General features: G+C 38.6%; 1 protein-coding gene across 1 annotated transcript; it reads right to left on the bottom strand.

Moving 5' to 3' along the window:
• Positions 1-4,412: 4,412 nt before the first annotated feature.
• PTGS2 (prostaglandin-endoperoxide synthase 2) lies at positions 4,413-11,608 on the bottom strand. Its single transcript, XM_070397663.1, has 10 exons — positions 11,454-11,608; positions 10,582-10,698; positions 10,319-10,462; positions 9,409-9,552; positions 8,812-8,993; positions 8,062-8,145; positions 7,689-7,935; positions 7,107-7,393; positions 6,596-6,743; positions 4,413-6,445 (listed from the first exon to the last, which is right to left on the bottom strand). The coding sequence occupies exons 1-10, from the start codon at positions 11,503-11,505 to the stop codon at positions 6,036-6,038; spliced, it is 1,815 nt and encodes a 604-aa protein (XP_070253764.1). The 5' UTR covers positions 11,506-11,608; the 3' UTR covers positions 4,413-6,035.
• Positions 11,609-26,327: the final 14,719 nt, after the last annotated feature.

Below are 26,327 nucleotides of genomic sequence, written 5' to 3' on the forward strand. Positions count from 1 at the left end.
ACAGAGCCAAATATCAACAGTACAACGATTGAAATTTCTTTTGAGAGCCAAATTTTTTAAACTTAAACTATGTAGGTAGGTACATTGTTATTAACTTAATTAGGGTACTCCTAAGGCTTAGGAAGAGCCACACTCAAGGGGCCACGAGCGGCATGTGGCTCTCGAGCTGCAGTTTGCCGACCACGGCACTAAACCAATTGAGAAGCAAAGAACTATATTAAGTTACCACAGGATATGTTGATATTAATTTAGGAGTCTTATACAAGAAGAAGAAGTATGTAGCCTTCTCATAGTATCACTGAAGAAAATAAAACCAGAGAGATTCCTAGTTCCCAATGTCACAGAAAGCTAATATTAGAGTCTCATATTACGTCCACTTTCTCTGATTTATTTTCTTAATGCAGTATTATTATTAACACTATTTATTGTGATTGCAACAATAAAAAATAAAAAGTAATTTGCCTTTATTTATAATTTGGAATAGAACAATAAAAATAGCTACCTTGCCCGGCAGGGCATGGCTCAGCGGTTGAGAGTCGACCTAGGAACCAGGAGGTCACAGTTCACTTCCTGGTCAGGGCACATGCCCTGGTTGCAGTCTTGATCCCCAGTAGGAGGTGTGCAGGAGGCAGCTAGTCAATGATCCTCTCTCATCATTGATGCTTCTATTTCTCTCTCCCTCTCCCTTCTCTGAATATATATATATATATATATATATATATATATATATATAATATCTATATCTATATCTATATCTATATCTATATCTATATCTATATATCGACCTTACATTGTATGACAATCCTGTTCCCAATTTATCATATATATATATAATTGATTTCAGAGAGGAAGGGAGAAGGAGAGATAGAAACATCAATGATGACAGAGAATCATTGAGTGGCTGCCTCCTGTACACCCCCTACTGGGGATAGAGCCTGCCACCTGGGCATATGCCCTTGATTGGAATTGAACCCAGGACCCTTCAGTCTGCAGGCTGGCGCTCTATCCACTGAACCAAACCAGCTAGGGCCTAATTTAACTTTTAAAGGTAAGGAATATGAGGTCTGCTATTAACCACACTTACAGAAAGTGGCAGAGCCCAGGTTTGCCCAATTCCAAAGCCCATGTGCTGGCTGGAAGCATATAGGCAGTCTACCACCATGCTGTTTATCAGGAATGTGAAAAGTCATGTTCCTGAATGAAGTGATTTAGTCTAGAAATTCACAATTGTTTTTATAATTCTCAAGGATACCTCTATTTCAAGTGAGGTTCTAAATTTCTAAAAATGAAATAGAAGTCATGTTCTAATGACTTTGAATTCACTTTATTAAGAATATTTATAAGATATACCCCCTTTTAAACGAATAAAGATAATCAATATGGTAAAAGGGAGAGCTGTATCAAAGTATTTGGTATAAACTTAGCAAAGCTGGAGATTTAATAAAATTATACTGTTTCTAACATTCAAAGTCTCTTCTCTCTCTCTCTCTCTCTCTCTCTCTCTCTCTCTCTCTCTCTCTCTCTCTCCAACAGGCACCTTTCATCTTAAACAGCATTTCAGATAACACAACATTTAGAACATTTCTTAATAGTGATAAATCATGATAAATCAAGTCTGAGTAAAATATAGCATGACAATGTTACAGAAAATTTACATTTTAAATGGTCGTTTTCAGGGTGTGGATGAAAGAAACATTCTTGTCTTTTTGCATCATCTCCAACTATTTTTGTCTTAAGGAGAAAGAATGTTAACCCATTGGTCTTTTTTCCTTGCTGCTTTCAGAATACTATGTAAGTAGAGAACACTCCTTCAAGAGCAGGTAAAATACACCCCACCCTGGTTTTGCGAATGTTGTCATCAGGAACAGATGTTGAGTAATAGCCAGAGAAAGTCACGCTATGATGCTTCTACATCACCTGTTAAGATCAGCCAGGTACAAGAAAGGGCAAGGGAATGCTCTCTCCAGTCTTTTTTCTTTTAAATAATTCTTTATTGTTGAAAGTATTACATTTGTCTCATTTTTTCCCCATTGACCCCCTCCAGACCGCCCCTGGCCCCCGCCCCAGGTCCTTACCACCCATAGACACAGACAATGGGACTATTCCAGTTTTTTAAATTTATTATGAATAAAGTCTCTATGATCATTCATGTGCAGATTTTTGCATGGATATAGGTTTTTTATTTATCTGGTATAAATGGCCAAGAGTACAATTACTGGGTTGTAATGATGTGGTTGGCAAAATAATGGTTTTCCAAAGATGTCCATGTCCTAATCCCTAGAACCTGTGAACTTGTTGCTTTACATGGCAAAAAGGACTTTGTATATGTGAAAGAATTAAGGATCATGAGGAAGGGACATTTTCCTGGATTATCATCGTGGGCCCAAAGTAATCAAAAAGGGCCATTTTGGGAGGGAGGCAAGAGGGTCAGAGTCAGAGATATTAGAAGATACTACCCTACTGGCTTTGATGACAGAGAAAGGGACTGTGAGGCAAAGGATGCAGGTGGCCTTGGGAAGCTGGAACATTGAGTCAGAGTCTCCCTGAGAGTGCTGAGAAGAAACACAGCCCTACTGATACCTTGAGTTTCACTCATAAGATCTATTTCTTACGTCTGACATCCAGAAATGTAGATATAAATTGTTTTTTAAAGCCAGTATGCTTGCGATAATTTGTTATAGCATCACTAGAAAACATATATATATGGTAAGTAAATTTTTAGTTTTAGAAGAAACTACCAAACTAATTTTCAGAGTGGATAGTTCTGTTTTTTTTTTTTTTTTTTTAAGGTTTTACTCTTTACTCAAGAATCAACACATATTTTACTTCTTTCATAAAGCCTATTCTTATTTATTTGAGCAAACCTGAAGAAACATGGCTGGAGTACAGTGCACAAAGGTGGAAAATTGTAGTGGATGAGATCAGATAGCTAAGCAGGGGACAGATCAGTGAGACCCTCATAAGATAGGGTAAAGTGTTTAGATTTATCCATTGCGTAACAGGAAACCACCAGAAGAGTTCAAACAAGGGAGAGGCATATGATTTATGTTTGAAAATGACCACTCTCATAAGTAGAATGGTTTGGAGCACAGCAGTAATAGAAGAGGGAAAACCAATTAAGAAAATAATGCATTGACCAGGTCAGCAGTAGTGGAGTTGGAGAAAAGTGACAGATTTAGGATTTATCTGTAGGATATAGGCCATAAGATTGCTGCTAAATTGGCTATGGGCATGAAGAAAAGAGCGGTTCTTGCTTGATAACCAGGGGATGGTGATATCCTTAACTTTGGAATATTATTACTTTGGGTATATGGTGCTGAGAGGGAAGAGATGTAAAATAAGCCATGCTTTATGTATTTGAGTAGAAAAGTTATCAATGGACAATTAGAGGTTGGTTCTAGAGACATAAATTTGGGAGTGATTAATTAGTGTTTCAGTTTATGAGCTTGGATAGGATTCACCTGGAAGAGTACAGTTAAAGGAGAGGGGGAACAAAATACTTGAATTTATGGATATAATCGGATGAAGAGTTTTAAAACTATCTGAGTAGTAGCACTCCGTGAAAGTAGAGAAAGACCAGGAGAGGATCAAATCATAAGACAATGTGTTAAATGGTACTGAGAAGTCAAACAGATTAGGAGGACGGACAAAATTAGTTAAGCTGTGCCAGTTAAGTACAATGGAAGGAGGGAGTCATAATGATTGGCAAAGGAATCTGAGCTAGGTGCATAAATTAGGAAATGTGGAGTTAATGGGGTGAAAAATACTGAAGTGATGAGTGTGATGGGTCAGTAGGCCTAGTGAAACGAGAGTTAGAAGTTAGAGTGGGAGTACTCAAACAGGCGAGCTGTAGGTGTTGGTAAAAAAGGAGGATACTTGAAATCAAGATTTGGATAGTAATTAATGATGATGAGATCAAGGTATGTATGACCTTGGGAAATATGCATCAGAGGCATGGAGAAGGCTAAGGAAGAAAGAGGCCATTTTGGATATTGAAATTATCAATATGTCAAGAGTAGGGAGGGTACAACAAAAGCCAAAGAGCCAGGTATCGATGATTTGCCCAACTAAGTATAAAATCTCCCTCTTTAAACTTCCTTTTTAATTTTGTACCTTCTTAGTAATTCTTTTCTTATCCTTTGCTTTTATGTACTTGTTTTTTTTCCCTTCTAGATTAGGCATTGAAAACAAGTTTTTTGCTATATTCTGTAGCATGAAGCACATGTTTTCCAGATGGTGTGGCAGTGAATAAGATTATAAATAGTGATCCTAAGAAGCCTCTGTATGACTGAGGGCAGAACCACTTCATTAAAGGCCAGTCTAGTTTGGAATAGGTCAGAAAATACAAAACAAAACAATGGTTTACTTTAATATAACCCTTTAGAGAAATCATACACAATATGACAAAGATATATAGAAACAGTCCAAATTTATTTTAGAAGAGATTTTTCAATTCTTTAGTATAAAAATAAACAAACTTATTTCAACACTTGTACTTTACATAAATTTAAATACAGTCTGAGGCACCAAAACATTCACATACACATTCCGAATTCCTGGGTTTAGACAGCAGGTTGATGTTAATAACAACTTAGTTTTTAAATTAGGGAAGTTAACAGTTTTTATGCAAACCCTTCTAACATTGACTATTTCTTTTTCTAACCTTTTAAACATAAAATCTTAAAGAAAATTTCCCTGAGTTATTTCTCTTTAATGAGATTTCATCATTTCCCTCTACCCACAAGACGTGCTCTTAATTAATTACATAAATACTAATGTTATCCATAATCAGTGCTTGATTAAAAATATTAAGACCTACAGTACTTTGACTAATGTCTCTTCAATAAGTTATAATGGAATGAATTAATGTAGCATCCACCGGTCCTTAAAAAATATATAAAAGGTCAGTTTTATGGCACTTCCAGGCTGATGAGACATAGACACAATGTTCTGTGGGCTGGTGTATAGGTGAATCTTAATGACATAAATTCCAACCTTATAACTCAATGTACCAGAGCTGGGTTCCTGAAAATTAATTCACATCTTAATCCAATAATTTCTCTTGTAGTTTTCAAAATTCAAAGAGGTAATCCCAAAGAAGAGATAGCGAGGCTTCAACCCAGTTTATAACAATAATGTCCTAACAAAACATAAATAATAATCCTCAATAAATTAAGTAATGTACAGTACCAGAAAATGTCAGCTGACAATGAGATGTGGATAAGAAGAAGCATTATCTTCCTGGGAACTATTCAGGAATAGTGTGCTTTTGTTTTTAAAGGAAAAGGACATTCCTTAGAGTAGGAATATAAAGCTCTTCTTGTCAAGAACCCCTTACAGTTCTTTCTAAGTCTCTTTGTAGCTTCTTCAGTTACACATAGTTAAAATAGTTAAAATTAAATATAAAGTTCTCTGTCTTTCACTTAACATGTGAGCACACCTTTTTATCAAGGCCCTTTTTTTTTGAGAGCTTTTGTTTTCTCTTATTCTTCTTAAGAGGAGCTAAATAGTAGTCCTGAGCTGAGGTTTTCCTGAAAACTTACAGAAGTTCGGATAAGAAAATATAGGTAGAGTCCAAAGAAAGATGAACTCAGATCTTGAAACCAGAGAAACAAAATAGAAGAAGTAAACTGATCAGAAGAGCTCCTCTTAGCAAAATGGCTAGAAGAAAATCAAAGGACCAGTGTGCAGGTAGTTGCTTCCAAGTATCGTGGCAGATACACTGTAAGAATCAGAACGGAGAAAGAAATGTGCAGCATTTTGCCATCTTGTAACAGCATTTAAATATTCAAACGTCTCCACTGTGGCTGTTACTGTAAGTCTAAACTGAAATTCAAGTAAAGAGATGTCAAATGAAATCTGTTTTTCCCTTTAACTTGGAGAAAAGACATCTTGAAATCACTGACACAAAAATCTTCACAAGGATAACCCCCTTTTTCCTTAACAGAAGTTAAGTCACATAAGGAGTTTAATATAAATATTAAATAATTAAAAGAAATCATTCATATAAATAAATAAATATGATCAATAGGCTTCTACAGTTCAGCTGAACGTCCTTTTAGTAGTACAGTAGGCTTGATATCCTCCAGTCCAGAGTGGGAGGGGGTCGCATTCACGGTGACTGTCTTGGTGGGCTGTGGGTCCCCAACACTGAACGAAGTAGAGGGGCAGCCTTTCACGTTATTGCAGATGAGAGACTGAATGGAGGCAGTGTTGATGATTTTAAAACCCACTTCACCGCCAAAAGTGCTAGGCTTCCAGTAGTGAGGAGAACATATAGGATTGCCCATCAGTCCTTTCAAGGAAAAGGGGGCTCCAAGTTCTACCATGGTCTCACCAAAGATGCTATCTGGGCGAGGCTCTTCTACCAGAAGGGCAGGGTACAGCTCCATGGCGTCAATGTCACCATAGAGCGCTTCTAACTCCGCAGCCATTTCCTTCTCTCCTGTGAAGGTGACAAAGACAAGAGACACAACCATGTAAATTTTTACAAAATGCAACAAAATAGTTTTGCCCCTTTACTCAGTCTGCTTCCAACTTCTGTGTTGTTTGCAATAGGCCCTTTGAATCTTGTAAGAAGCTCAGAAACACTCACCTGTAAGTTCTTCAAATGATTCATAGGGCTTCATCCGAAAGCGTTTGCGGTACTCGTTCAGAGGCTGGTATCTCATCTGCCTGCTCTGCTCAATTGAGGCCTTGGCTACTTTCCGTACTGCAACGGGAAGATTCCGACCGCCAGCCACCTGGGGAAAAGGAATTACATTATAAAACAACGTTTTCAGGCATATTTACAATTTCTATCTTAAAAGCCTTCCTTAGTACAAAGTAACTGAGACCTATGCTCCCAACTGAGACCTAAACTATTCAAGTTTGAAATGTTCATTTCTATAATCTCCAAGATTATAGAAAGTTCTTAAAAATACCTATAGCTGAGGTGTGATTACATATTGCCATTTGATAACTGTAGACTCAAAGCTTTGACTTTTCAAAAAATGTTAGGCTTCTTATTTCAAGAAGAGAATCTAAGTAGCAAACGAATTACTTTTCTTTAATAAGTAAACAGACTAGTCCTCTGTTTTATTTTGTTTTTCAATAGTGATGCTTACCCTGCCAGCATTTTGCTTGCTGAATGATTCGACAAACTGGGTAAGCCCATGTTCCATTAATAAAGAGTTGTTGTAGAGAAACTGTGGATAGCTGTACTCCTGGTCATCAATGTGAAAGGTGTCAGGCAGAAGCGGATGCCAGTGGTAGAGAGTGTTAAACTCAGCAGCGATGCGGTTTTGGTACTGGAATTGTTGGTTGAAAAGCAGCTCTGGGTCAAACTTCAGTTTGAAGTGATAGCCACTCAAGTGTTGCACATAGTCTTCAATCACAATCTTAATAGTTTCTCCTATTTGCACAAAATAAAACATTTAGAACATTGATTCTTTCTGATCATTAACTTTCAAGCAACCAAAATGCAATTTTGTTGATGTGCTATTCCCTCACGTCTACTTTTTCATTTTTACCATGAATACCAAAGACAGTTCCATATTATAATCATGCTCATGGATTAAGTTAATATGGAGCATGTAATTTTATATTCACCACATTCCCCCAGAATGACTTAAAACATAGCAAAGGTGAAGGACTCGTTTTCTCCGGGGAAGATGGTTTTATTGAAATTATTTTCTTCTCTTCCTTACCTATCAGTATTAGCCTGCTTGTCTGGAACAGCCGCTCATCATCCCATTCGGGATGCTCCTGCTTAAGCACATCACACACTCTGTTATGTTCGCGCAGCCAAATCGTGGCATACATCATCAGACCAGGCACCAGACCAAACACCTCCTGGCCCACGGCAAACCGCAGGTGTTCAGGGACATGAGGCGGGTAGATCATCTCAGCCTGGGTATCTTTGACTGTGGGAGGATATACCTCTCCATCAATTATCTAAAAAACAATGGTAATAAATAAACATTACCTTAAAAGTTAAGAAATACATTTCAACCAGAGATTTAAAAATATAGCCAAAGGGGTAAATCATAGCTAACTCTTAAATGTTCAAATGGGACAAACCTGATATTTCAGTTTTCCATCCTTGAAAAGGCGCAGTTTATGCTGTCTATCCAAAGTTTCACCATAAACATGATTTAAATCCACCTGGAAAATTATAGAAAAAAATCAGTTTGCTGTTATTGAAGTTGTTCTTATATAAAGCATCCATGATATCATTTATTATTAAACAATTTGAGGATTTAGCTTGCTTCAATGAAAGATATTCAATAAAACACCTTTTTCATAGCCACAAAATACTAAGTTAATATGTTTATCTATTGAAGCGACAAACCTAGATATGTCTCTTGTGTTTAAAGGCATTAGTATCTCCTATGCAGCTTATTAATATATCATATGCTTTGGTATAATGATATGGGTATTTCCTTTAAAAGGCATTAGCAAATGTATTATTGACATAAAATTCTTAATAAATGAATTGAAACCCAAAATATAATGCTGCAAAAATTTCACCTTATCATATTTAAAGCAGCATAATCAGGGTACAACATGTTGTAGAAACATGTTTTTAAAGACATAACTTTGGCAGTGCTAATATTTTGAACTAAAAATATGAGCCAAATTATAAATATCTGTGTGTGTGTTTGTATGTTTACTTAACCAGTGAGTTAAAATGAAACTCCACTAAAAATTTTATAGACAGGACACTTTTCAAAAAGAGGGTGCATTATTTGGTGTGGCAAATAAATACATGGTCTTCAATGTTAGCACCTCACTATGATTAGCTATATTTCTGATTTAATTCTATCTTACCCCATGACCCAGTCCTTTAGTGAAAGCTGGTCCTCGCTTATGATCTGTCTTGAAAAACTGATGGGTGAAGTGCTGGGCAAAGAATGCAAACATCAAATTTGTGCCCTGGGGATCAGGAATGAACTCTCTTCTTATCATAAATTTATCCAGGAGCATGTCTGAATCAGGAAGCTCTTTCTTCCCTGAAAAACGAGAAAGCCAAGAATTCATCTATATATTCAAGGAAGCAGATAGTATACTGTCAATTTACTAGGGCCTTCCTCCCTTTCAGGAGAAATACAGTTGTGACCATGATCATAATATAAAGACAGTTCACACCGGGAAGCAACTTCTTATTTAATAATTTTATCTGCTGTTTAACTAGTATGAGTCCAGTTTTAATGAAAGAATTCAAAAACATTAAGATGTTCCCTTTCATGAAATAGTCTACATGGACTCACAGTTTCAAAAAAATCTCCATAGATCTCCATTAAGAAAGGAAGAATTAGACTTTTATTAGCAAATAAATGATAATGTAGGGTCAAATGTTCTAAGTAGCAATCCACTCTCCCCTCCCCTCCCATTTCAATGCATCTCTCACTGCCTCCTCTCACTCACCTTTCACACCCATGGGAGTCGGGCAGTCATCAGGCACAGGAGGAAGAGCTCTGGTGTAATAGGAGAGATTCGAAAAGGCTTCCCAGCTTTTATAGCCGTAGTGTGCATTGTACGTTGGTGGGCTGTCAATCAAATCTGATCTGGCTGAAATTTTCAGGAGAAAAAATTTTGTTTAATTTGTTCCCATATGCAAAGCAAATCAATATTCATTTTTTTTTAGATATATTTTATTGGTTTTTTTTACAGAGAGGAAGGGAGAGATAGAGTTAGAAACATTGATGAGAGAGAAACAGAAACATCGATGAGAGAGAAACATCGATCAGCTGCCTCCTGCACATCTCCTACTGGGGATGTGCCCGCAACCCAGGTACATGCCCTTGACCGGAATCGAACCTGGGACCTTTCAGTCCACAGACCGACGCTCTATCCACTGAGCCAAACCGGTTCTGGTGATATTCATTTTTTAAAATTGTAAAATGTGCAAAATTGCACCAGAGATTGAATTTAATTCCAACTATGATACTCTTTCAAAACATGTACATTTTCAATTCTAACTGAATTTAAAAGCATGATTCATTAAAACGCATCTTTAAGAAAGTATATATACTTTACACAAGACCAAATGGTCTACCATCTTGATTTTTCAAGTAACCATCCAAGAAGCTTGGGAAAGAGGTGCAGAATTGTAAGCAAAATTCTGACTGTGAGATAAAACTTTATAAACTGGATGGGACTGAAATGTCTATATTTTTTGCCATTAAGATAGAAGACACACTAAAAAAGTATGTTTAAAATCATTTTGACAAGGTTGGAAATATGTTTTTGGATTAGGTTTAGTAATCTGGAGTATTACAAAAGCAATTTTTTTCCTTTGAGGAAACTGAAAACCTTAGAAAGATAATGTACTTACATGTCAACACATATTTCATAATTGCATTTCTCAGGAAGGGAATACTATTGACAATGTCCCAGACTCCCTTGAAGTGGGTAAGTATGTAGTGCACCGTGTTTGGAGTGGGTTTCAGGAGTAATTTTATTCTTGTCATAAATTCAGCTGCAATGAGAGAAAAAAAGGATGGCGAAATTAATGGGGCATATTAGAAGATGCAAACCTATAAAATGACAACTGTATACATCCACCTTCCAAATGAGGGCACCCAAAGGCAAACTTACGTGTTGAGCAGTTTTCCCCGTAGAATCCTGTTCGAGTACAGTCACACGTATACTGGTCAAATCCAACACTCATACATACACCTCGGTTTTGGCATGGGTTGGAACAGCAAGGATTTGCTACAATAAAAGTAAGGACAGTAAATAATTTGTTCTCCAGCATCTTCATCTTGACTTAAACATTTACTTGTTCTACTTTCTATGGATCAGCTTTACAAATCAATTCTAGAAATATACAAATAGTCATGGGAAAATAATTTCTTTAAAGCTTGCCTCACAGAATGGTTTTAAAGCAGTAATACCTACTTCCTATTCTAAATAAGGATAATGAATATCATGTTGCTAAGCTTTTTCGTGGTAACGTTTTAGATGTTCTATTCAGCATTAAGGAGCTCAAATAAGTAGCTCTCTCAAAATTAAAACGGATAGACCTAGGGAAAATGGCAAAGTAAAAACAGCTTACTTTTAAAAACACTTTGCCCACCTGAAAAACAAAACCAAACAAAAACCTGGGCTTTCCTGAGAAGGAAAGCACTAACTGGGGTATTTAAAACAATTACTCCCACTCAGTAACAGTGGGTACCACACACAAGCATTCCACACCTATTGACCTCATCCCGTCTCATTAAAACGACAACCTGCACCTTCCTATCGCTATTCCTATTGAGCAGTTGAGAAAAGAGACCCAGACTGGTCCATGATAATCAGAGCTGGTGGACAAAGATGGGATATCTACCCAGTTCTTTGGCGGTCAAGTGGTCGAAGTACTTCACAAAGTCTACAGACTATTCTGAGAGTGCTCAGAGTGAGGGGCCAGGGCAAGTCCAAATGGAGACTTGCGGGGCAGAACGGGGCGCGGGGAGCCAGGTACCCACCTGCAGCGCTGAGACCCAGGGCTGCGCAGAGCAGCAGGGCGCGGAGGAGCATCTGTGCGGCGGGAGCGTGGCGTGAGCGCTCAGACAGTGGATGGCGCAGGAGGAGCTCGGGATGGAGCTAGAGGAGCTCTGGCGGGATTCCTGGGCGTACTCTGTAAGCGCTCTCTTGAGTCCTTTGACAACTGGAAGCTAACGGAGAGAACCTTCCTTTTATGCAGAAAACTAGCCCACGTAACGCTATGACTGGCTCTTTCCGCCTTCTTACCCGCCCACCCCCCCACCCCACTTAAATTGCGTAAGACCCGGGTCAGGGCAGGATTACCCACGCAAATGACAGTCAGGGACTCGGGAAGCTGCTCTTTCTCTCTCGGCTTCCCCGAGGTGGGTGCAAATCCGATTGCCACCCCCCACCCTCCACCCCCCTATCCCCACTCCTATCTTTCCCCTTTCCCCTCCATTCCTTCCCCCACCCTCACCCCCCAGTTCCTCTGCCCCTGAGCTCGGGTTTGCGCCTTTTCCCAGTCTTACGTGGCGGGACTAGGTGGTGGTTCCTCTGCTGGAAGGAGCGCCTGGAGGTTCCGGAGCGCACGTAGGGAATCCCCTCCCTCCCCCCTCTAGCGTCACAGCGTCACCGCCGCCTTGTCTGGGCCCCTAGGTCTTTGGAAAGCCTGGGAAGTTGCAATCCCCACAGGCCCAGACAATCAAAGCCAGGAAAGGCTGGCACGCTTGACACGTGTCATGTATTTCAAACATGTCAGGGGTGATTTTCATGAAAACATTTGACCTACTGTATAGGCAGCAATACATGCCTCTAACACTTTTAAGAATGTTATGTGGCTGAATGAAATATAATAGCTATAGTGAGTGTACATATCTGTAACTTCTCTTTATAGCTAAATTGTGTTTACCACAGGAAATACTGTTCCCCGCACCACCATCTGCTCCTTGCTTCTTGGTGAGGAAGGAGGTAGATCCCTCTCCACAAGATGGCTCCTAAGCAGTTATCCAGTAAATCGTCAATTTGAGCCGGAGATGTATTCCCTCCTATTTCCTCTCCTTTCAAGGGTCCAGGACCTCCGGGGATGCTAAATGTGCAAAACATCTGCTTTAATGCATGCATTTCTTTGCGTGTGGTTTCCACCTTTTTGGTCACCAGCCCTTCACAGGAGATACAAAAAGGAGAGTGTAAAGGGTGTTGTGTTGTTTTTTTGCGGGGGGGGGGGGGGGGGGGGGGTTCTCTGCCCATTTTTCCAAGATGAGATGTGACAATGGATCAAGGTGTAAGACTGCATTTAGGGACTAATTTTCTATTATTTTGGAACATAGTTTGATGATTTGGATGGAATGGATGTAAAGGAAGGGTGATTTTTAACACTTTTGAACTTTCTCATCCTTTGTTTTTGTTGAATAGCTATCTTTTGGTGGTGAGGGGAGAGGTGTGTGAAGGTGAACTAGTAAAAAAAGAAATTAGCAGCAGCAAAGTGGAAGAATAAAATGTTCAATGAAGCCATACGTTCTTAACATGGATGGAAAAGTACTGCATAACACCTGAAATAAAACCACGTCAGGTACCACAATTTGTAGAAATCTTACATTTAAAAAAAAAGAGATACACTTGGAATTTTTTTATCCTATTGCTCAATCTACACATTATCTGATTCTACATGAGACACAAGTGACTAAAATTCCATTTCATCCAGGAAACATTTCTGTCTTCTAGTCATATTTAATCATTCCATCTGTGACACTCCCATTTATTGTACGGTCTTACATGAAATTTCAACCAAGACCATAGGTCTTTAAAACAATCCTTTTAATCCAATTTTCTGTTTTATTTTACGTGAGCAAGTTGTATCTACTCAGATTTTAAATTGATTTTTAGGACTCCGGATTCAAGCTTAGTTAGATGCCTTGTAAAAATCCATGCTCTGACTCTGAGAGTTTACTAAATTTTTACATGGTGATGCTGCATTCATTTTGAAGGTGGCATCATCATTGAACTCCTCATCAGGTCTTAATTGCATACCTGCTATGTATAGAGGTGTGTTCTGTTGTTGGCTGAGACTGAATTCTAAGGTGAGGACAAACCAAGGCATAGAGAATATTCATGTTTAGACTACTTGGAACTTGAAGAAATGGAAATCTGTCCCATAGTGGAAATTCAATAAGAACATCTATTTGGTTGAATGTCTTGGTTTAATCTGTAACTTTTGTATCACAGTAGAGTGAAGAGAGTTCAGTATACCTGTGCAGTCAGGAAAGAGTTCAAGGAAAAATGACCCTTTAAGGTTGGACAAAGTGTTTGTTTATTTGTTTTTAAAATATACCTGGCCCTGGCCGGCTTGGCTCAGTGGATAGAGCGTTGGTCTGTGGACTGAGGGGTCCCGGGTTCGATTCCAGCCAAGGGCACATGCCTGGGTTGCGGGCTCAATCCCCAGTAAGGCATGTGCAGGAGGCAGCCTATCAATGATTCTCTCTTATCACTCATGTTTCTATCTCTCTCTCCTTCCCCCTTCCTCTCTGAAATAAATAAAGAAATATGTTTTAAAAAAATAATAAAATAAAATATATTTGTATTAACTTCAGAGAGGAAGAGAGAGAGAGAAACATCAATGATGAGAGAGAATCATTGATCACCTGCCTCCTGCACACACACACTACCCCCTCCACCCCAGCCCACCCCCACCCCGCGACTGGGGATTGAATCCAAAGCCCAGGCATGTGCCCTGACCTGGCATTGAACCATGACCTCCTGGTTCATAGGTAGATGCTCAACCACTGAGCCACACTAGCTGGGCACTAAACCTGTTTTATTTGGAAAAGTAATATGATGAGTACTGTGCCATGATATACCCTAGAAAATCAGGTTTTGATTATGTAAAAATTATAGCTCTCACTTTTATATATAGTTAGTGTTTCTGTGTATATTTAGATAAATATATGTATCTGTTGTACTTCTTTATTAGTCTCTGAAATTTGTTGGGAAATCATCTATTTGAAGGGAAAATCTTCCAGAGTATTCTGTTGCGTTTTACTGCCCCCTTCTGCTACCTGAATTTTTATCAACTTCTTTTTCTCTATGACACTGTGAAGATAACTAGGTAGATCTTATGTCTGACATTATAATATTCTTAAAAGGCTACATGTGCGGTGCTCATTTTAGATTTAACTTTCATGAATAGACTGAAAAGGAATAAAATTGTTATTAATAGAAGTGATAAGCCATTCCTATAAGTTAAAAGAAAATTGACAAAAGACTCTCACTACCCAAAATTCCAAATGAGCTAACATCTTTAAGAGAGACATTTTTTATTGCTCTTATGGAGTGCTGCCACTCAGACAGGGAAGGATGCTTACATCCATCATCTGAGGAAAGGAGTTTCTTTCCATTTCCCTCCCTTCTACTTTGGTTGATTTGGGGACTCACTCAGAGAGAGTGGAGATTGCCCATAGTTGTTTTCCTTCATGGCATCCTGGCTGGAAAAAGAGCTTTGTCACCTTGCATCAGCATTATTCTTAAAAGATATTTTACCAAGCTTATGCCACAGAGTATGTCTGTTCCTTGAAGGGTAGAAATGCTACTTATAAAAGACCATTTTAGTCCTTTAGTAAGTCTTGGTTATGTACCCAGTCCTGGCTACACAAGAAAAATTTTAAGGCTATAAACAAAGATATATATATATATTTAAAAAGATATCCTTGTCATATAAAACAATAAGAAGTACCAAATAGGTTGGGATCCAGGCCAGCTTCACGCACGCGCGCCCCCAGCCCACGCGCCCCTCCTGAGGCGTGCCCTCTCCTCCCCCTCCCCTCCCCCGCCCCCTCCCTCTCCCCCTCCCCCTCCCCCTCCCCCTCCCCCTCCAGCCGCCCACACACCCCGCCCGCCATCCCCGCGCCGGTGCAGACAGGATCTGGGGCCACCGGAGGCCGCCTGCCCGCGGAATGCGGAGTGGGAGGGCGCCCAGGGGCCAGGGCGTGGGGTGCCCTGTGGGCGGGGGAGTGGCCGGGGGAGAGCGGCCACGGTCAGAGGGGGACCCCGGTGGGAGCTGGAGCACAGAGAAGGGAGCAGAGTCAGCGCCCCGGGCTCCTGAGCGGATGCGGGAGCAGCCAGAGGGCCGGCTGGGCGGAGGGCGGGTGTGGGAGGGAGGAGTCGTTCTGCCCAGCGGCCCGGTGGCCCAAGGCGAGGAGGCGGTCACCCCAGAACAAGGCCGGCCCGTGACTCCAGCCCTTGGCTCCATTCTTCTCTGTCATCATCGATGTCTCTCTCCCTCTCCCTCCCTCTCTGAAAGCAATAAAATATATTTAAAAAGTAAACCATGAAGCAGGCGGGGTCCCCGTGAGGGAGGTGGATAAAAGAAAAAAGGACCAAATAATATGCATTTATATGTTTTATAAAACACTTATCATCTTTCTCAAATCAATTCCCTGATAGATTTTTCTTTTCTTTTTAAAAAATTATATTTTTATTGGTTTCAGAGACAAAGGGAGAGGGGGAGAGAGAGAGATAGAAACATCAATGATGAAAGAGAATCATTGACCAGCTTCCTTCTGCATGTCCCCCACTGGGGATCCAGCCCACAACCCAGGAATGTGCCCTGCCAGGAATTGAATCCTGATCTCCTGGTTCATAGGTTGACACTCAAGCACTGAGCCACACCGGCCAGGCAGATTCTTCATTTTCTTCATTTTTTCATGGTTGTATATCATAACTACTCAGATGAGCTAGGAATTGCAAAAGGCGATAAGTACAGGAGAGTGTGAGCAGGGTGAACAGGGATGGACATGGTGAGAACACACTGATCAATTAAATATCAAGTTTAGGACTTTCAGTTTCTGAACTGCCATGTAAGGAGCTTGGAAGTCACCACTTCACCCTAACAACAAATAAAAATCCAAATAAACTGAAAATTCAACACTCTGCTTAGTCCTTCAGAGAAGTGAGGTGACAGAAAAAAACACTGCCCAGATTGGAGAGATGGCTCTGGCCAGGTTGCTCAGTTGGTTTGAGCATTGTCCCAATATTCAAAGGTTGTGCTTCTATCCCAGGTCAGGGCATATAAAGAATCAACCAGTGAATTTATGAATAAGTGGAACAGCAGTTCAATTTCCCTCTCTTTCTCTTTAAAATCAATTTTTAAAAGATTGGAGACATAGGCCGTACAGAGAAGCACAATTTAGGAGAGCGGAGACCCACAAGCAGACACTTCTTTGGAAACCAGTACCTGGAAGTGTAATTAATGAATTGTTGGAAGCTCATCGTAGAGAGTTAAAAACTCCACTTTTGTGAGTTTTACTTCCTGAACTCTTCCAGGTTGTCACAGTGACTAGAAGAAGAAAAAAAACAATCCTTTTAGATAGTTGGCAGGGGAAGGGGAAAAGGAACCATTTTGAAATATGCCAGAATATTTTGTTCTATTTAATAAGGCCTGCACTCAAGAGAAACTTTTACCAAAGCCTAAACTATTGGGATTTTATCAGAGTTTAATTGACTTGGGGGAAAGGAAATACCCAACTTCAGTGCCCTTTAGCCTTCCACATGTGAGAAGGGAAAAACTCAGATGCCCCTCTGGCCATCTGTTCCATATAAGGTGTGGGAGTGGGGGACTGAGAACCAGCTGTGACATTCAGTCAGAAGCATAGAGTCACTAAAAGATGGGCCCTAATTATAGGAATATAGAAAGCACCCCCCACCCCTCACCTTACCAAGGGCCTATTTTCCAGAGTTCCTTTTACCCAGTCATCCAAGGTCCAGCTTTCAACAAAAATTTGCAAAGCATGCTAACTGGTGAAAAATAAAAATAAATCAATAAATAAACTAAGAAAACACGATTGGAAGAGACAGAACACATATCTGAACCAGACTGAGATATGGCAGAGATATTGGAAATATGAGACGATGAATTTAAAACAACCATGATTAATATGCTAGGGTGCTAATGGAAACAGTAGACAACATGCAAGGACAGATGGGAGTTTAAGCAGAGAGATGGAAATTCTAAGCAAGGATCAAAAAGAAATACTTGAGATCTAAAACACTGTAACAGAAATGAAGAATGCCTTTGATGGGCAAGTGAGTGGAGTAGACATGGCTAAGTAAAGAATTTCTGAGGATTAGGAATGTCAATAAAAACTTCCAACATTGAAAAGCAAAGAGAAAAAAAATACTGAAGAAACAGAACAATATCCAGAACTGCAAAAGTGTAGCATATGTGTAATGGGACTATGAGGAGAGGAAAGAAATGGATGCAATATTTGAGGCAATATTGACTGAGCATTCCCCAAATTAATTTCAGACACCAAACCACAGATCTAGAAAGTTCTGAGAACATGAAATAGAAAAGTGTCAGTAAAACACAAAGACATATCATATTCAAACTGCAGAAAATGAGATAAAGATAAAATATTGAAAGCGGCTAGAAGAAAAAATATCTTACTGTAGAGGAACAAAGATAAGAATGATATCCTGCTTCTCCTCAGAAACCATGCAAGCAAGAAGAGACAAGAATAAAATATTTAAAATGTTGAAACAAACAGAAAATATCATCAACCCAGAATTCTGTCCCTGGGAAATTATCCTTTAAAAGTGAAGGAAAACAATGATCTCAGACAAACAAAAATTAAGGGAATTTGTGGCAACTAGATCTGCCTTGCAAGAAATATTAAAAGAAGTTATTCAGAGAGAAGAAAAATACGTCAGAAACTCTGATCTACATAAAGAAAGGAAGATAATTAGAGAAAGAATGATTGAAAGTTGAAAAAAGACTTATTTTTCTTATTCTTTTTAACTGTCATCCAAGGATATAGTTTTATTGATTTTAGAGAGAGAAAGGGAGGCAGAGAGAGAAAAACATCAATATGAGAGGGAAACATTGATCAGTTGCCTCCCACACATGCCCCAACCAGGGACCAAACCCACAACCTAGGTACATGCCCTGATCAGGAATCAAATCCACAACCTTTTGGTATACAGGGTGACACTCCAACCAACTGAGCACCTGGCCAGGCTATTTTTCTTATTCTCAATTGATCTAACACATAACAGTTTGTTCCCAATAATAATGAACTATGGACTTCGGATGATAATATGTTCACGTACTAGATTCATCAGTTGAAACAAGTGTACCATTGTGGTAATGATTTTGAGAGTGGAGGACATGAGGGAGAGGGGTTAGGGGGTAAATGGGAACTCTGTACTTTCTGCTCAGTTTTGCTGTGACCTTAAACTGCTCAAAAAATAAAAATAAATAAATAAAAATGCCCTAACTGGTTTGGCTAAGTGGATAGAGAATCGGCATGTGGACTCAAGGGTCCCAGGTTTGATTCCAGTCAAGGGCATGTACCTTGGTTGCGGGCACATCTCCAGTACAGGGTGTGCAGGAGGCAGCTGATCAATGTTTCTCTCTCATGGATGTTTCTAACTCTCTATCCCTCTCCCTTCCTCTTTGTAAAAAATCAATAAAATATATTTTAAAAAATGAACATTTACTAACTGCAAAAAGAATCCCAGCCTGTAAATAAGGACTTCTGAGTTTAGCTCTTTTCTTTCTTTCTTGTTCACATGTTTATTCTATCCCCTCACAGAGGTCTCCCTGCATTTAGCGATGTAGGAAAACAACTTGCCCCACATGTGCCACAGGACTGTTGTGCTGAAGGCCATGCATATTTGTTTGCCTAAGAATCATAATCATTGGTAAAATTCTTTAAGGTTAAATGCTACAGGCAGAATAATATCAGATACTCATTTCTTCACCAAGTTCTCCCTCTGCCCTAGGGACAATGATTCCCTTGCAAATATCTGAAGAACTTATTCTTTGCCTCATCCCTTTCATGTTAAGAAATAGCACTCACGTAAGGCCTTTTTCTCACTTTTTTTGAAACGACTCTCTTGTCTTAGAAGTGTGCATATTTTCCATTTGCTTCATCAAGAGCTTCAGGGGTTCTTACCTCTAAAGCTATATCTCTACCTTGTAATCTAATTTGAATCTTACTGGTACACACTTCCCTGTATTTCACAACCACTCTTTCAGCTGTCCCCTGGATCTTTTCAAATGACCATACTGAAAACCAAACTCAGTTTCAACAAAAAGATATTTTCCTTTAATATTCTCCATAGGAGTTAACAGGCTTGTTGTGGAGCACGAGCGACAGAATGACCAGAACTCCAGACTGATTGAAATTTAGAGAGCCTTTATTGACTGGCCAGTGTCCGTTCCTCCACTCGGGAAGCCCAAGAGAGAAGCGGCCGCGACCATCTGCAGTGTCCAATATTTAAAGGGGACAACTACATCTGTGTTCAGATTCCCATAGCAAGCAAAGCCAAGTTACAAAAGCCAATTGTGTAGTTTTAGCCAAGCTATTCATCCTCCTCCTGTTATTCATTTCTGGGTAACTTTTTTATTTTTTATTGATTAAGATATTACATATGTGTCCTTATCCCCACGTTACCCCCTATCCCCTGCTCATGCCCTCACCCCCCTGTTGTCCATGTCCATTGGTTAGGCCTATATGCTTGCATATAAGTCCTTTGGTTGATCTCTCCCCCTTACCCACACCCTCCCCTACCTTCTTAATTTTGATCTGTTTGTTCTTTATGGGCCGTTGCTCAGGTGTGGGAGCTCAGTTCCTAGAAACTTTGCACAGGCTGTCAAGCTGCTGAGGTGGCTAGGTAATTAAGCAGGCCTAAAAATTTTCCTGCTCTGTAGCAAGGCTCACTATCCACTTAGGTTTATAATTGACTAGAGGCCTGATGCACGAAAATTCATGCCTGAGTAGACCTTCCTTTCCCGGGCTGCCAGCACCAGCTTCCCTCCAGCACCCAGACCTGGACTTCTCTCCTCCCACCGCCAGCAGGCACCCAGGACCCGGGTTGGCTTCCCCCAGGCCACTGGCAGGCACCCAGGACCGTGGCTGGCTTCCCCTGGGCCGCATGTCAGGAAGAATGTCCAGAATGACATCCGGAAGACATCCGGTCTAATTAGCATATCACCCTTTTATTATTATAGATTAGCACTTATGAGCATTTCATGTGCTTCATATTTTACATGCATATTTAGTTTACTATCCATCTCCCCCACCAAATAGTCCTTGAAGATAGGGGATTTTGTCTTTTTCACTATTCGAAGTGCCTAGATATGAACTACTAGAGATCAATAAATATTAATTGAATAAATGGGTGGACCTATCTTCTGTGAAATCAACTTGAAAAATTAGATGGCCATCACTTCATTTTGTAGTCATTTCCTAAAATTGGAATTTTCAAATCAAAGGTATCTACGTTTTTAAAACTCTTTTTTGTTAATTGCAATGGTGATGCCTGGAGCTGCCGTGGTCATCTTGTACAAGTCAACATACCAGTGATATAAGAAAAGGTTGTAGCCCAACCAGCATGGCTCAGTGGTTGAGCTTTGACCTATGAACCAGGAGGTCATGGTTTGATTTCCGGTCAGGGCACATGCCCGGGTTGTGGGCTCAATCCTCAGTGTGGGCTGCGCAGGAAGCAGCTGATCAGTGATTCTCTCTCATCATTGATGTTTCTATCTCTCTCCTTTCCTCTCTGAAATCAATAAATATCTATTAAAAAAGAGAGAGAGAGGAAAGGTTGTGAAAAAGAACCTGGGTCCTTGCTGGCATTATTGAGATGGAGTCCTGGTTGATTTCTCCTAGAGTTCTCTCTGCCTATAGATTTCTGGTTAAATGAGTCCCAACAGCTGCACATAAAGCACTTAGGCTGAACTGATGTCAATTTTAATATTCCTAGTTTTTAAACATAGACTCTTAAAGTGATATTAGCCATCACATTCCATCTGTCAAGTCAACAGGTTCTCATTGCTCTGAAATGAAATCTAAACTCTTTACAATGGCCTACTAGGCCCTACCCACCTCTTCAACTTTCCCTCACACAACTTATTCTTCCTATCTGTGATCCACTCACACAGGGCTTTGTGTATCTCCATCAGATCTAACTTTTTGCTGCCCAAAGGCCTTTGCACTTGCTGTTATCTTCACCAGAATGGTTTTCCTCTGCATGGCTGGATTTTTTTTTTTCTTTTAATTCTCAGCTATCAACTCAAATATTGTATCCCCTCGTTACTCTCTCCATTATATGTTCCTGGTAAATTTATTTATTTTATTGTCTCAAACATACTCATCATGAGAATATAATCCTTGTTTCTTCAATTCACTGCTGTATCTCTAACACCTAGTGCAGTCCCTACTATATGTACCTAATTCACGGTTTGTGCTCAAAATATTAAATAAATGAGTATGAATATATAATGATCAAGCAAAATTGATATAAAAATGTTGACTAGATAAAATCATTTTAAATACTCATGTATTTTTGTTGTTGTTAATCCTTACCTGATGATATTTTTCCATTGATTTTTAGAGAGAGTGGAAGGGAGGGGGAGAGAGAGAGAGAAACAGTGATGTGAGAGGGACACATTGATTGGTTGCCTCCTGCATGTGCCCTGAACAGGGCTGGGGATTGAGCCTGCAAGCGAGGTGCCTGCCCTTGACCAGAATCGAACTTGGGACCCTTCAGTGTGTGGGCCAATGCTCTGTCCACTGAGCCAAACTGGTAGGGCAGTACTCATGTATTTTTAAAAATGCTCACAATAAACAAAATTAAAAGGAAAATTACACAAAGAGAATTTATTTGGGAAATAATTTTGATATTTATTAAATAAAGAAAAATTGCAGATGAAAAAGATCATGCATACCAATAGGTAAACAGGCAAAGGCCATGATCAACTAAGTCAACAAAGAATTGTTTAATAATCAGAAGATAAAATTAGTTTGTACCAAGAAGTAAAGAAATGCCAATAAAACCAAGAGATCATTTTTCCTGAAAATTTGATAATTTAATAATAAAATAGTGTTCATGTATTGAGTTATGTTTATATACCAAGAACTGTTACACTTTTTACATATTTACATACATAACTGAAATAGAGTAAAGATAGTCACTGTTAGAAATGTTCTCGGAACGTGAGAAGGCCAGTATGCCTGGTGGGAAGGGAGTCAAGGAGATATTGGGAAATGAGGTCTGAGAGACAGTGGTATCTAATAGCTAGCAGGCACTTTTTTTTTTTTTTTTAAGAGTGGCTATCTCTTAGTGGGACTTAAGGTCATTTTTATTTTCAGCTTTGTGCTCATCTCTATGTCTGTATTTTCTAAATGCATGTGTATTACTTTATAAGGAAAAAGTATTTTAATAAAAATTTATTCTTGCCCAGCTGGCATGGTTCAGTGGTTGAGCGTTGAGCTATGAACCAGGAGGTCATGGTTTGATTCCTGGTCAGGGTACGTGCCCAGGTTGTGGGCTCGATCCCAAGTGTCGGCACGCAGGAGGCAGCCAATCAGTGATTCTCTCTCATCATTGATGTTTCTATTTCTCCACCTCCCTTCCTTTTGGAAATCAATAAAATAAAATAAAAGAAAACTTAAAAAAATTTTTATTTAGAAATGAAACATCACCTCTTTGGGATAGTACATTGTGTTCTGTTACATACAAAGAATGCCTAATTCTCTTCATAAATAACAAGCCACTTCTTTTCAGTATATTTATTATATTTTTTATTTTTAAAATCTTTATTGTTGAAAGTATTACATAGCTCCCCTTCCCTCCCCCATTGACCTCTTCCAGCCTACTCCCAATCTCTTCCCCCCCACCCCGCCACATCCCAGGCCCTCACCACCCCATTGTCTGTGTCCACAGGTTATGCATATATGTATACAAGTTCATTGGTTCATCTATTTGTATTTCTTCCTTCCATTTTCTTATCATGTACTTCTTATCTGCATAACCTAATTTGATGTGCTCTAAAATATTTCAGTCTTCTTATATCAAAAAATCCCATTGTTATTTCCAACATAGCTTAATGAAAGAAACATTTAATATGAGAGATTGACCTTACAACTTGGACAAGTCTTATATTTGTTACTCCTCAGTCTCTTCGTCAGTTGGTAATGGTGATAAGTAGAACATATAGACTCCTTTGAATTACCAGAAGACATCTAAATCCAGTATGTTTAGGCTTCCGGAAATCTATGACTGCGGTGCAATCTGGTCATAGTTATGTCATGCCATTGAGACTTTGCATGCCTTTACATTTCCACTCTTCCATTTTTATCTTTTTAATTATTATTCTTTGAGCTATTCTCAGATCAATCCTTGGGCTGCTGGTGACTGGGAAAAAATTTATTGCCTACAGAAATGATCACAGGCCTGATATGACGTTCAGCAGTCCAGAATGTGTCTCCTTTTTTTGTGTGGTTTCAAAAACCACAAATTCCATTTAGGTCTTACATTCTTCATTGGGCATTTAAGCAAAACCTTACTCTGTTAATCAGTTGTTTTTATTTATAAGTGACGCATGTAATTTACTTTAGAAGCAAGTGAAAAAAAATTCTATTTAAAGAGAACCTCGCTCCCAACTTCCTTTCCAATTTTTAAATTTAAAAATTGATTTAGAATAACAAAGTAAACATGGCAAAGTGACTTAATGAGTGCATTTAATATTTACTAGACCATTTATTGTTTGTTTGCAAAATTTAACTTCAAGTAATCTTAATACATTGAGGCAAATCTTATATCTATTTTATATTTTTTCATTCTATGCAATATCTGTCCTTTTTGATTGCTGTACATGTTTTCACAAAATACTTGCTAGGTGTCTTCTGTGAATAGGAGATACAAAGCTTATATCTGACTCAAAATTCTGAGCTTGGTTTTGAATCAATCAGACAGTGAAGGACTGGTTTGATCAGAGGACCACGGCCACCCAGCTAGTGAATGACAACTCTGAGATTTAATTATTCTCATATTTGCTTTTCCAGCCATATGAAATAAGCTACACAGCAGCAGTAAGACTCTATGTGGTTAAGAGTATGGGCTCTGGATTTAGGTTCTGCTCATTTGTTGTCTGGCCTTGGGAAAATTACTTCATTTCTCTGTCCTTTAGCTTTCTTACCTGCAAGTGGGGAGAAAAATACGATGATGGACATGAAACACCTAGAGTTGTGCCTAGCATATAGTTAACACTCTGTAAATCTTAGGTGTTTTATATTGATATGTATTTAGATGTTATTACTATTCATCGCAGATGAAATCTATTTTGCTCTTTCTGTATGCAAGCCCTGGGTGAGGCACTCTTCACACATGCTCTAATGTCCTAGTGCACAGCATCTCTCTGCATTCATGAAACTATGTGGTGAGTTCAACTGCTCTAAGGGTGGCTTCTAATACTTCCAGTTAGTCTCCCATGGGAGGGATTCAAAAAAATTCAACCATGTAGTATGGTTGGTGGCTAACACCTTTGCTGGGTTGTTAGAAATGTTTTATTTTAATGCATCCATATTTGTCAAATTTTTTATATGGCTTCTGTGGTTTGAATATAAAGAATGGCCTCCCCACTAAAATCTTCTCATGGTTTCATATGAAACTGTTACTTTTTCATTTTATTTGCATTAAATATTTGATACATTTGGAATTTATCATCCTCTAATGAATTAGGTAGGAATATGGTCCTTTTTTCTTTATCAAATAGTCAAACAGTTGCCAATACAGATAACCAAACTATCCATATATTGCATAGCTTGCCATTTTTCACTATTGCAGTAAATTTCCTAATAGTGAAGAGCTTCTTTGGGAAAACCCCTCTGAGTCAAGGTGAATCATTTTTTTTTTATAAGCTGCTGCTATTAAATGAATTTTACATGAGCATTGATAACAATATATATATTTCACTAAAAATATATATATTTCCCTATCTCTGTCTCTTTGAGTCTTTTTCTGAATGCCTCTATTGTATTGTTCTTTTCATTTGCTAATGTTGTACTGCTTTAATAACTGTAATTATATAACATACTTAAATATCTGATAGGACTAATACTTCATTACTTATTTATTTACCTGTTTTCCCTATCTTTATTTTTCTACATAAATTTTATAGTAGGTTTTCTTGTTCTCTCAAAAAACATATTTGTATTTCAATGAGATTGGATTGTATTTATAAAATAACTTTACAACTGAACAACACTGAGCCATCTTTTCCAAAAAAAAAAAAAGAGTATGCATTGTTATTTATTCAACTTTATTTAATGTCTTTGGCTATAGTTTTCATCACATAATTCTTACACATTTAAGTTTTTTTCTATATGTTTCTGTTGCTATTCTAAGTCAAATCTTTTCTTTACTGCATTTTCTCAAGTGGTTGTAAGGAAAGTCAATTTTTGAAAAGCTGCTGCTGTTGATATTTGTGTATTCCATTTGTATCTAGCCAGCTTAATGATTTTTTATTATGTCAGTTGATGCTCTTGAGTTTATAGATATATAATCATACCATCTGAAATAAGTGACATTTTCTCTCTTAGTCTTCAATTGTTATGACTCTTCTTTTTTTCTAATTACTTTGTCCAGTTCTTCAAAAATGTATGGTAATTATTAGCTATGACACAATTTGAGTTTTAATAAAGTGTATTTTATTATGTTAAAGTAACTATCCTTTCAGTTTTATGAAGATTATTTTGAATCAGTAATGGATGTTTAATTTTATCACATGTCTTTTTGGCATCTATAATGATGACTAAATGGCTTATTTCCTTTGCCCTTTTAATTATATTAATTATAGCAGTAAATTTCCTAATAGTGAAGAGCTTCTTTGGGAAAACCCCTCTGAGTCAAGGTGAATCATTTTTTTTATAAGCTGCTGCTATTAAATGAATTTCACATGAGCATTGATAACATATGTGAGATGGACCTATACTTTAAAAAAAACATCTCTGCCAGCTTTTGTTACCAATGCTTTATTTTGTATTGTATATTGGTGTGGAAGAAATGGAAACTTATTCTCACAGTAGTAGAAAATG

Source organism: Myotis yumanensis, unplaced genomic scaffold (assembly GCF_028538775.1).
Source record: "Myotis yumanensis isolate MYYU_CA2020_CCGP unplaced genomic scaffold, mMyoYum1.0.hap1 SCAF_17, whole genome shotgun sequence".
Classification (NCBI taxonomy): Eukaryota; Metazoa; Chordata; class Mammalia; order Chiroptera; family Vespertilionidae; genus Myotis; species Myotis yumanensis.